The sequence below is a fragment of the Salvia miltiorrhiza genome, chromosome 2 (genome assembly GCF_028751815.1).
Source record: "Salvia miltiorrhiza cultivar Shanhuang (shh) chromosome 2, IMPLAD_Smil_shh, whole genome shotgun sequence".
Taxonomy (NCBI): Eukaryota; Viridiplantae; Streptophyta; class Magnoliopsida; order Lamiales; family Lamiaceae; genus Salvia; species Salvia miltiorrhiza.
In genome coordinates, this window is record NC_080388.1 from 12,941,615 (window position 1) to 12,954,002 (window position 12,388).

The 12,388-nt window shown below is 38.0% G+C and overlaps 1 protein-coding gene and 1 pseudogene across 8 annotated transcripts; both read left to right on the top strand.

Moving 5' to 3' along the window:
- The first annotated feature begins 569 nt into the window (after positions 1-569).
- Positions 570-2,017, top strand: LOC131008015 (uncharacterized; annotated as a pseudogene).
- A 1,921-nt stretch (positions 2,018-3,938) lies between these two features.
- On the top strand, positions 3,939-9,260 carry LOC131011260 (F-box protein CPR1-like). Of its 8 annotated transcripts, none has more exons than XR_009096821.1 (3): positions 3,939-6,685; positions 6,751-6,835; positions 8,686-9,260. XR_009096821.1 is itself a non-coding variant. In XM_057939047.1 (3 exons), the coding sequence occupies exons 1-2, from the start codon at positions 5,131-5,133 to the stop codon at positions 6,791-6,793; spliced, it is 1,173 nt and encodes a 390-aa protein (XP_057795030.1). In that variant the 5' UTR covers positions 3,939-5,130; the 3' UTR covers positions 6,794-6,835; positions 8,686-9,260. The 8 variants fall into 8 exon arrangements, 4 of the variants coding, with proteins under 4 accessions (XP_057795030.1, XP_057795029.1, XP_057795031.1 ...); XR_009096822.1 differs by having other exon boundaries at positions 8,745-9,260; XR_009096820.1 differs by having other exon boundaries at positions 3,939-6,609.
- The last annotated feature ends 3,128 nt before the right edge of the window (positions 9,261-12,388 follow it).

The following is a 12,388-nucleotide window of genomic DNA, read 5'->3' on the forward strand; positions in this document are numbered from 1 at the left end:
CGTAGGATGGCCGAAAAATAAAAGTGACTCAAGATTCGTGGGACGAATGACGTAATATTTAAATTAATAAAAAATATTTTTTATTAGCAACTAACCTAACTCGTAAATAATGATATTTTACTAATTTTACATAATTACAAATAATAATATATTTTGATTCGTGTGCCCCACACGAAAGAACATACTCCCTCCGTCCACGTATTAAAACCCTGCTTGCACTTAAAGTTTTGTCCACCAATTAAAGCCCTATTGTGCTTTTTGTACTTTTTTACTCTTTTTCTTTTCCTATATTTACTACCATTTTTACAACAACTTTATCATTTTTATATTCTATATTTATTACACTTTATAACTAGTGGACCCACCACATAATACTTTAACACTTTAGTCAACTACTTTATCAATTTAATCAACTACCCTTATATTTAACTCACAACACCTTTATCAGCTTTGTTAGTATTCTTGCCGAAAATGAAATGGAGCTTTTAATTCGTGGACGGAGGGAGTATTAATTTAACTAATTTGTGAGCGATAATAATATGACTATTTAGCATCGTTTTAAATTAAAAATGGGAGTGAGTACTACTCCATTCGTTTCGCGAAATTTGAGCATTTTTTTTTCGGCACGAATTTTAAGGAGTTAGTATTTTGTGTGTTAAGTGAAAAAGTGAATAAATGAAAAAAAAATTATATAAAAAAGTGCTCATAACCGAAAAAGAATAGTTGCGTGTTAAGACCATCTTTATCGGCATACTTTTTTTGCCATGGTCGACCGCCATATCATTAAAACAAATGAAAAAAAATTAAAAAATGAAAAGGGTGAAAGAGTCCATGGTCGACCACAAGGAAAATGAGACCATGTGGTCTCTCTCTCTCTTCTTACTATTTGCTTTAGAGCATCCGCATTGGGACCTCCTTGATAGCCTCCTTGATAGCCTACTTGATAGTGTTTGTGTTATTGAGTAGGTAGTGCTGCATTGGGGTTCCTTGATAGCCTACTTGATAATATTAGTTTTGATTTTATGTTTTTCATTTAAATTTAGGGAAAAGGTGCAGATAAGCCCTCCTAGGTGTAGCCCTTATAGCGTATACCTCCCCATTCTCACTGTGCGTGCAACTAAACCCCCAAACTCAAGAAAAAGGGTGCAAATACCCCCCTCGCCCTAACCTCCGTTTTCTCACCGTTAGTCAACCTATTTTTTATTTTTAATTTTCTGTGGGGCCCACCATCTGAAGTCACTTGCCGGCGAGAATCCTGGAGTTGTTTTTGAGGCCCAATTGGGTCAACTTGTCGGAGCCATCGCCGTCTCTCAAGAATTTGAATCCAGCCACCACAAACACCTCTCCACAGCGATCTCCACGCTCATCTCCGCCACCCGCTCCTTCCTCCTCTGCCACGACCTCCACCTCCTGCCCTCCCAAACCCTAGCCCTAGAATCACTTCTCTCCTCCACCTCTCGCTCTCTCTTCCACCTCCTCTCTCTCATCTCCATCCCCGCACCCCCTTCCCCCACCCCTATCCCCGCCACCTCAACAGAACTGGTTCGACCGCTTCATGGCCACCTCTCCCGATTACGATCCCCGGTGGGTTCAATTCTTCAACCTCTCCAAGCCTTCCTTCACTCTGCTCCTCCGCCTCCTCACCCCCTCTCTGACCTCATCTCTCCACCCCCTACTCCCAAATGCCGCCCTCGCTGCAACCCTCTTCCGATTATCTCATTCGGCGTTGTTCTCCGCCGTCTCGCGCCGCTTCTCTCTCGACTCCCGGACTGCCTGCACGGCGTTTTACTCAGTCTGCAGAGCGATTGTAGAAAATCTCGGCCATTTGTTTGAATTCAACTCGGATATCAACAGAATCATAGTGGGGTTTGCGTGGATTTCTCTCCCCAACTGTTGTTGCGTTCTGGGGGTTGAGAAGTTCGAATTGGAAAGCGATTTGATCGGTGGGGAGGAAGTGGAAGCTTGTGGGGAGGAAATGGGTGGGCCCCACAGCAAATTTAAAAAAAAAATAGGTTGACTGACGGTGAGAAGACGGCGTCTAGGGTGAGGGGCTTATTTGCTTCGTTTTTTTGAGTTTGGGGGTTTAGTTGCACTCACATAGAGTAAGGGGAGGTATACGCTATAAGGGCTACACCTAGGAGGGTGTATCTGCACCTTTTCCCTTAAATTTAATTGCTCAAATTTAAATAACACAATTTATTACAAATTTAAATTGCATTAATTATAAAATCCTAAATATTACATAAAACTTTAATAAAATAAAAACAATTCCTAAAAATTAACTACTCTGGCCCTAGAGGTCCGAAACGTGCCCAAAGGTGCTCAATCAAATCATATCGGAGCTGAGCATGTAGTTGTCTATCTCGGAGAAGGCTATCCCTTCGCACATATTCCTCGAAGGCCACCGGTGTTTGTCCAGCACTCTCCGTCGAACCACTGCTAGACGCCCCGTCATCATCTCTCCAGTTGGCAGCCGCTTCACCTTCGTGCTCCACAATCATGTTGTGGAGAATGATGCAACACAACATGATGTCCTTCAAGTGCTCTACGTACCAATTGCGCGCCGGACTTCGAATGATTCCCCATCGAGCTTGAAGGACTCCGAAGGCGCGTTCCACATCCTTCCGTGTCGATTCTTGCATCTTCTTGAACCTTGCCTCCTTCGGATTGGTTGCCATTGATGGACTCTTCACGAAGCAACGCCACTCCGGATATATGAGTTGTAGGGAGAAGTATTATTTATAGAGAGAAAAGAAGATAAAAAAAAAAAAAGGAAAATGGAAGAATGCCGTTGAAAGAGCCGTTGGAAAGCAAAAAAAAAAAAAAAAAATTGAAGAAACGGTCGAAAATCAAATATAAATAATAGTATTTTTTTTTTAATTATGGCGCGTGCAGAGCACGCGCCTACTCGAGGATACCCGATAACTCGGGTACTCCTCGAGGACCTCCACGCCGCATCGCCCTCCTCGAAGCCGGCCATCTCCTCGAGGACCTCCTCGAGTACCCGCGATGCGGGTGCTCTTATAGATTTTATTTAAATTAACATATAAAATTACCATATCTTTTATATAGAATATTAAAAAATAAATTAAAAATATCAAAAATTATATTTTTTTATTCTCTATAAATAGAGATAACTTTTGCTATATTTTAACATACATTTAAATTCTCTCATTTTTTCTTTATATATAATTATTTCCGAAATAATTAGTTTTGTTTGTTCATTATTCTCATTTTTTTCTCTACATATAATTGTTTTCAAAAGCATTAGTTTTGTTTGTTCATTATGCTAAACCAGAATGCATACAATTCTAATATGTTACATAATCGTGCTAACTCGAATATTTTGTGCACTCTCTCGTATTTTGTACATTCTTTTTGAATTTTTATTAATTTATTATTTTTCTATTTTAATTTATACTTAATATTACTAAAATTATTATAATTAAAAATAATAATAAAATAATTAATACTCCCTCCGTCCGCCAAAAGTATTCCACAATTACTATATTTGGCGTCCGCAAAAAGTATTCCACTTTCCTTTTTAAGCCATGGTCCCACCATCCACCTTTATATTTTATCCTTACAAACACTCTTTATTTACAAAAAACTCACCCGAAATTCAATCTCAACCACACATCTCATAAAGTGGTGGGGCCCTTTATCCACTACATCAACATCATCACACATTTTATTAAACTCCGTGCCCGGCCAAAGTGGAATACTTTTGGCGGACGGAGGGAGTATAATGTTGTGGTTGGATGTTGTGGTGGTCATTGATAAATCAGTTAAAATAGAGGTGGTTGGGTTAGGATGAATATTGATGATGTGAAAGAGAGAGAAAATAATTAAATATTAAAGATGGTTGCATCGTTGAGTGGTTGGATGGTTGCTGATAAATATAGTCTAAGTGAAAAGTGAGTAAATGAAAAAAAAAAATTATAAGTGCTTGTAACCGAAAAAGAATAGTACACGATTGACTTCCTTTGGGTATAATAGTGTATAAGGGTATACCTGGCAACCCAGCTCTGGTCTAAAAATCCAGCCCTGGTCCGATTTTCCAGCTCAGCGACGCAATCCCAGCAATGCCCACCCGCTGGTCTGCCCATCCAGCTCTGCATCGCGCTGCTCATCCAACTCTGGATTTCTTGCCCAAAGCTTCTGGATCTTCAAGAGGCAACAATTCCCACAGCTGATGCGGTAGCCCTAAAGATGACACACCAAAGCTGAAAAGACTCAACGAATGCACCTGATCTGAAGAACTCAATGCTGTTTGTTCAGAGTGATGGTTCCTGAATTGAAGTTCAAACGCTGATGCTCGTGAGCTGAAGCACCAGAGCGGCAGTTATTGAACCAAAACTCCAACCACAGCTGAAATCACGGAGGGACTTGTGTTAAAGTCCCTTGAACTGATTGATTTAAATTCAGATTTGTTTTTCCTCATGGCACCGTCCAAATGCAAAGGATGTGTCAAGTATATACTTTTGCTTCATTTTCTTAGGAATAGCACCTCCCGTTCTGTCCCTTGCTCTCACTTGAAACTTGGCGACTTGTACTCTCTTGGTTATGCCCAAGTTCTTTTGTACCTTTTTCTTTATTTATTTTATTTTCGTATTTTCATAAAAAAAAAAAAATAGTGTATTAGAGTATACACGAATCAAGTATGGGTCCAGTCCAACAACTTGTTATCCGTAACATGAGAAAGTCTTCGGCAACTACCCGAAAGAAAAAGAAGAAAAGATGATGACAGCTCTTATTAAATGCCGCTGCATTAGCTATCAACACCTAGAGCTACAGATTTACCCCCACCACTCCGCCGTCGCCAACTCCTCCATTTCCATCTCCAACAATTTTATTACCAACCAATGTTTTACTGCGTTTTACTTTTCTTATCCCTTTCGAATTCTTCAAAATCAAGCCAACTATTAACAAAAGAAACAAAGGTTTTCTGATAGCATCACCAAATACATAAACTTTATCGAAAGACTCACGTATCGAAGAACCCAAAATAGCAATCACATGACTCATGTGAGATTTACGGCTCACACAAACCCCTCTCCAAAGCTCCAACAATCGAAGAAAACCAAACCGTGAAACGCTTCTGACTTGGTACACCTCACAGAGATAGAAATGCCGAATCTGCCGTTTGAGCTCGTCGAGGACATCCTCCGCCGCCTGCCGGTGAAATCGCTCAAGCGCTTCCGCGCTGTCGCGAAAGCGTGGTGCTCTTTGATTGACAGCGAGAATTTCATCAAGCTGCACCTGCGCCAATCGCTGATTTCCATCTCTAATCGGAATCTGATAATCGGCGGCCTAGGCGTTTACAGCGTAGATATGGAGGCGCTCGACAGGGCTCACGTCATCAAGCCGCCGTTCTATTACAAGAGCGTCGATGGGATCTCGAATTCCTGCAACGGAATAGTTCTCGTGATGAGCGATCCACCTGTTCTGTGGAACCCTTTCTCCAGGGATTACAGGATTTTGCCCAATTGTTCGACTGAATTGCAAGCTCCGTTTGAATCCTACGGCAAGGTTGCGTATGGATTCGGATACGATCCGGTGAGCGATGATTACAAGGTTGTTAGGGTTGCGGAATTTAGGCATAAGATAACTCATATCTGGATGGCTTCGGAGACGAAGATTTATGCCCTCAGATCAAATTCGTGGCGGAGAATTGGGGATTTCCCTTATCCGCTGCCGTTCCTGAGGGGGAATTGGCGCGTGCACGTCAACGGGGCTATGCATACCCTTGTGGAAGATCTGGATGAAATGGACGGCGCCGTGGCGGTGATAATGGCTTTCGATTTGAGGAGCGAGAAGCATTCTCCAATAATGATGCCGCCCGGGATCCGGCTCCGAGGCGTCGATGTTAGCTTGGATGTGCTTGATGGGTGCCTCTGTGTGGTTTGCACCAGTAGGTACAGGGTTGTGATTTGGGTGATGAAGGAGTATGGAGTGAGAGAATCTTGGGTGAAGCTGCTGACGATTAGCCCTCCGTTGATCGAGCGGAACGATATCGTGAAGCCATTGATGTATGCCAGGGACGGCGCTAGGGTTCTGTTGAATATTGATGATAAGAGGCTTGTTTGGTATGATTTAGGAACGAACACAGGTGAGGAGATTGTTGTTGAAGGTTTGCCATTTGTGTTCTATGCTGAAGCTTGCGTTGAGAGTCTCGTTGCGCTTGATAATGGCATGGATGAGGTGAAGAAGAAGGTGCAGCGGAAGGAGAAGAAAAAGGAAAAGATCAGAAGCAAAAGGTGATGTATTAGCTGTCTGATTATATGGGAATTTATGTATGTACATATGTTGGCTGGCTGACTATAAAGGAATTTATATTGACTTGGGGTTTACTTGTATTATCAAGTCAACTTTGAATATTATTTTCTGGATGTCACTTGCAACCAATAGAATTGCAGTGTTTTTTTGGCTAAGTTCTTTAATGTAACATCACATTGTGCAATTATTAGTTTTGGTCCTAGAAATTTGCTCGATGCAATTTCACATACAAATTTACCTTGGTTGTTGCTATCATATATGTGGCCAGCATTCTAAGATTTGGCTGATGGGTGAAAATTTTAACTTGACTTCTTGGTGAATATCTGTGGCGTAAATTGTTATCTCTTGTCTTGATTCTTGAGTTTTTCTTTGGCTGATGGGCGAAAGTTTAACCTCTGAGTTCTTGGTGAATATCTTTGGCCTAAATTGTTATCTTGCTTGCGTTGATTTTTGAGTTTTTCTTTTTCTCAGGGATGATGATTTCTTGTCCGAAGGGTTCAAGTTGGTACTCTAACATGAAGAACAGAAGCACTAGAAGAAGAGCCTCCAACCAAAGGTATCGAATCACAACACATCTTGTGTCAAATAACTTGACCCCATTATGGTTTGGGTTCTTACCCGGTTACGTATTTATATGGAGATCGGTTCTGTAATACTTACATAGTTACACGCTAACTGAAGTTACATATGGAGATCGGTTCTGTATTTATATGAGTGAGAAATTTTTTGTGTCGTCGCCGTCGATTTAGTCATGTCAACTTGATGCTAGTAGTTTCTATTTGCTCTTTTCATGGGTCCTACTACCCTCCTGGCAACAGTGTCAATGGGAGGGACAGTTCTATACATAGAGCAAAGTATTTTGTCTTCTTGTGGAGAGGAAAAGTCTATAAAAGCTTATATTCTCGTTCTCTGCAAATACGCCCTACCCGAAGTGTGTATATATATATATATTTTGGTATAGTTACAAAATCATGCTATTGAGCACCAATAGTTCTTGTGTTTTTGTGAAAAAAAAAAATACTAGTTTTCTAGTTCGTCTCTTGACCACAACCAAACATATACCCCACATTTATCAATGTATTAATTCTTATCTTTTACCCAAATTAGTCGTGGGACACTTCTCTCGAATTGTAAGCTGAAGTGTTTGTTGACTATGGACACTCTGCTTTGTATTAGTCGGCCTTCTTTGATATCATGTCGGTTTCACCTGTATTCTGTAGTTGGAATTTATATTAAGAACTTTCTTGTGAGTCGTGATATTTGTGGTTGAACCTGAAAATTCTTATTCACTTGATACGCTTTAAAGCAATCCTAAGGAAATGAATGTCTAGATGTGATTTGATTCTAAAAGTTAAATGCAATCCGGTTTTTCCTTAACCTTTTTCGTAAGGTGAAGAATGGGAAAGAAAATTATTAGACGATGTGATTACTCCTAACTTAATATCCATGAAATGGTGCTGCCTCTGTCTGCATTTCACTTACCCAAGACCTGCTTGCATTTTCTTTGCAATTTTTTGCATTACATCACATTGTTAATTATTATTGCTTAGTGTTTCTCCTTCTTGAAGGACTTGTAGCTATTTTTGGTACACTGTATAGGTCAAATGCAACAAAGATGAAGTATTTATGATAGGAGGATTCCATCGGTGAAGGAAAATATTATTGAAATAAGCAATCTTGAAGTTTGAAACTATAATATATGGCTAGTTAAATTATTTCAATATTATCAGACTATTGTTCTCTGCATTACCGCACATATTAGTCTTACTTTTTTCAATTTATTGTGTATTGTGTAATAATTTATTTGGTAACATGCAACGAAGGTTCAGAAACATGTGGTGGAGGTTGATTTACTGTTATGTTCATCTACTTGAAATTTTCCATCTCAAATTTCTTTGGTATCCGCCTTACTTGTGCATCAGCATTAGTTAGATATTCTTCCCAGCTTGGTAGTGTGCCACGTAGTTTGCCAATGCTGTGTGCAAATTAGGTTCTCTGATTTATCTGTTTGCTAAGCAGACAAAATTTTTGAAGTGCTGAGTTACAATACAATTAATTTTCTACACTCTAATCACTCACTTCGTTGGGAGAAAGGTTTGGAATATATGGATGCACTGTTAATTCAGTGCGCAAGTTATAGCCTTGGTAATACTGTTCAGATCAATGAATGTGAACTTGAGAGGAATTATTTGTCTGAGAAAACACGAATGACCTGAAATTCCAAAAAACAGAGAGCTTGATAAGTTTTAAGGGTTACAATTTTTAGTCTGGGTTGAAATGTCACATATCGTACTATCATATCTTGTTTCCGCTGGTTGCGACTGTGAACCTTACCCTCTACTGTTTGAGTTTAAGAGGATCTGCAATCATTTATTTATTGCAATTTTGTATTTTCTCTAATACCAGACCCTAAAAAACGGAATAAAGCATTTTGTTTGTACGAAATTCAGATGTTCCGGTTGCAGGACGCCGATGAACTCGGGTGATGAAGAATAACAGGAAAAAGCTCACTCAATTTTTCTGTCAAACTCCTGTGTCCATGGTTCCTCCAAGGCTGCTATTCTGGTAGAGCCGGTTATATAGCATATCAACAAGTGATTATGAATTATTCCATGGAGAAGGAAGTCGTGGACACAAATGGTCGCCGTTTGCTGTTGGAAAATTTGGTAAGCAATGGAGCCCATGACAGCCCCAATTATCTACTTCCTTGTAGGAAGTTAGGCTTGTGAGGTTGCAACACAAGCCAGAGAGACACCTTTGTTTCCGTTTGCTTTCTGAGTTCTCTTTGTGGGTGCGTAAAGTTTCAGTCCACTATAGCTAGTGTATATTTAAATTTTGTCTACTGTTACAAAAAAAGATACCTGTGAGTGTGACTTTGAACGGCTGCGTCCGCGTATGCGTATGGTACTGTATCGACTTTGATGAATGATATGTAGCTTGTTTACTTCTGTTTATGGTATATATCAGAGCGTCCTTTGTCATGGCTCTTTCTTAGGATTGTATGAATAAACAGATAGCATCTTCATTTTTGTGGCGACTCGAACGCTGTTTCACTTAACTTATTTCAAAGAGCTTCTAAGTTTCAACAGTTTATAAGATATTTAAAGAGTTCGCATAATTTTATCAAGAGCTTATAAGTTATCAAAGTATTGGAATATTTAAGCTTGTAAAATAGAGAGAAAATTATTATTAGAGATAGAAAATTGAAGAGAGATGAATTTTAAAGAATATATGATGAAAATAGTAAATTATGGTTGAATAATGTTTGTAAAATGATTATTGCATATAAAATTAAAAAAAATGAAAAAGAATTGGAGTAGAGAAACTTATTTTAGGCGAGTTTATAAGCTTTTGAAATTTAATAACTTATTTTGTCAAACGCTTTGAATAAAGAGGTAATATATAGAAGTGTCCATTTTTATATTGTAAATTTAAAATGTAGCCTATGAAATAATTTTTTGAAAAATGGCTAGTTTTTGTGTAAAAGTACAAAATTATCCCTAACATTAAAATTTAAAAATTTAGCCACTCATCCCAAAGCCAAAAAAAATTTACTCCACCCCCCCCCCCCCCCCCCCCCCCCCCCCAACCACCCACCCCCAAGCCAAAAAAAAAATCTTTTTTTTTGCTTCCCCATGCCCAGCCCACCCCCGACCCCAACCCCCAACCCCTCCCGACCACCCTGCCCACCCCCAAGCCAAAAAAAAAAAAAATAATAACTCCCCCGTGCCCTACCCCCACCCACCCCCAAGCAAAAAAAAAAAAAATCTTGAATTCACAAATTAATTTTCTTGAATTCACAATAAGATTTATAAATTCACAACTTAATGTTTTTGAATTTGTGAATTTACGGCCACATCTATGAATTCACAACCAAAATAAATTCTAGTTTTAGTTGTGAATTCAAACTTTAAAAACTCAAATTCACAATTACTTGAATTCACAACCAAAGAATTCGACTGGTTGTGAATTCACAACTAAAATATTATGGTTGTGAATTCACAATCAAAAAAATTTAGTTGTGAATTCCACTGGTTGTGAAATGTGCGAATTTTTAAAGGGTAAAATGGTAAGTGCGCCCATTTTTTTAAGTTTTTATCTTAGTGGACAATTTTTAAATTTACTAAAACAAATAGGATATTTTCAAAATCCACTCTTGAATAAATTTATGACTACTTAAATAGTTTATAAATTGTTTTAAGGAGCTTATAACTTCAATTAAACACCCTTTCTATCTAAAGAGGGTATAACTAGCTTATAAGTTTTTCAACAGTTTATAAGAGGGCATGACTAGTTTGTAAATGTGTTGGATTTGTATACTGAAAGCAAGAACATTTTATGCTTGTATACAATGATTCCTGAGTTCACTGTTTAATCTCCTATCTGATTGTGTTCATGATTGCATATGTACGTCCTATGTCTCTATATAAGTAGATTATATGGTGTGTTGTAGATCACAGAAGACCATATAATTGGAATAACCTTAAGAGATATAAACTGATCACAGCCGAGATGACTCTAGGACGAGTCGTTAATTCAGGCTGCAGTATAGACGGAAGGAGTTTGTCTTGACTACTTGTCTATACTGGTACGTCATAACGTATTGATAGGATCACAGTGAGATGTATTCTTCTATCTGACATAAGTGAATAATCAAGATCTCGGTGACTTAATAGAATTTTAATACTAATAAGATTTCAAATATATATGTTGATTCGTATATCACTTTGACTTACTATGGATGAGAGTTATATAGTAACTTGAGTACTCTGTATCTTGGGTGATAGCGGTCAATATATGATATTTGATTATCTGTATTAGTACCCGTATCCGGTATAGGATAATGGCATCCCCTTAAGGAGCTCAATAAGGTTTATTGCGTTAAACCCTGCAGGTTGATTAAGTTCAGACGCAATAATAAAGTTTGAGTGGTACTGCTTAAGGATTACGAAGAGATTAATTAATTTAAGCTGTCAGAGCTCTAATTAATTAATGGATGTCAGATATTTTATATACGGGGATTTAATAAGTCTAAATACAAGCCCCGACTCATCATCGGCAATAAAGGGGTAAGTCAATATTAGTTCTCTAGTGGAATGAACTAATATTTATAAATTAATTATGGTCTGGGCTGACCATGGAGAATTAATTTATTTGAGGCCCATCTTTATTCCTTGTATCTGATCCCTGGACTGGCCCAAAGACTCCTGAGCCCAGGAAGCAATAATTTTCGTCCACCACCTCCTTGTGCAGCCCTAGATTGTATTTTATTTTAAATATAAATACTTCTATCTGCTCTCAGTATCAAGCTGTACAACAAAAAATTAGGGTTTGAGAGAGCAGTAAAAAAGAGGGGGCAGCACTAAGGGTGGCGGCTACTACTGCTTGGGAATTCTCATAGCTCGTTGTCCATCCAACGTTGAAAATTGAGCGGGATACAGTTCAGAAGATCTGAGCTGGAGTCAGATTTTCGACTGGTTGTGAATTCACAACCAAAGAATTCGACTGGTTGAGAATTCACAACTAAAATATTCTGGTTTTGAATTCAAAATCAAAAAAATTTAGTTGTGAATTCCACTGGTTGTGAAATGTGCGAATTTTTAAAGGGGTGATGTTTAAAGGGTAAAATGGTAAGTGCGGCCATTTTTTTAAAATTTTTATCTTAGTGTACAATTTTTAAATTTACTACAACAAATAGGATATTTTCAAAATCCACTCTTTAATAAATTTATGACTACTTAAATAGTTTATAAATTGTTTTAAGGAGCTTATAACTTCAATTAAACACCCTTTCTATCTAAAGAGGGTATAACTAGCGTATAAGTTTTTCAACAGTTTATAAGAGGGCATGACTAGTTTGTAAATGATGGTTGCATATAAAATTATGAAAAGATAAATTGGGGTAAATGAACTTATTATTTCAGAGAATTTAAGAACTTTTGGAACTTATTTTTACAACTTATAAATTATTTAAGAATTTATTTTTAAAAACACTTTAAAGGAGTTTATAAGTTTTTAAACAACTTAGAAACTATTTTAAATTTACAATCTTACCAAACATCCTCTTATCTAAGAAAGTGTGACTAGCTTGTAAGTTTCCAATAATTTA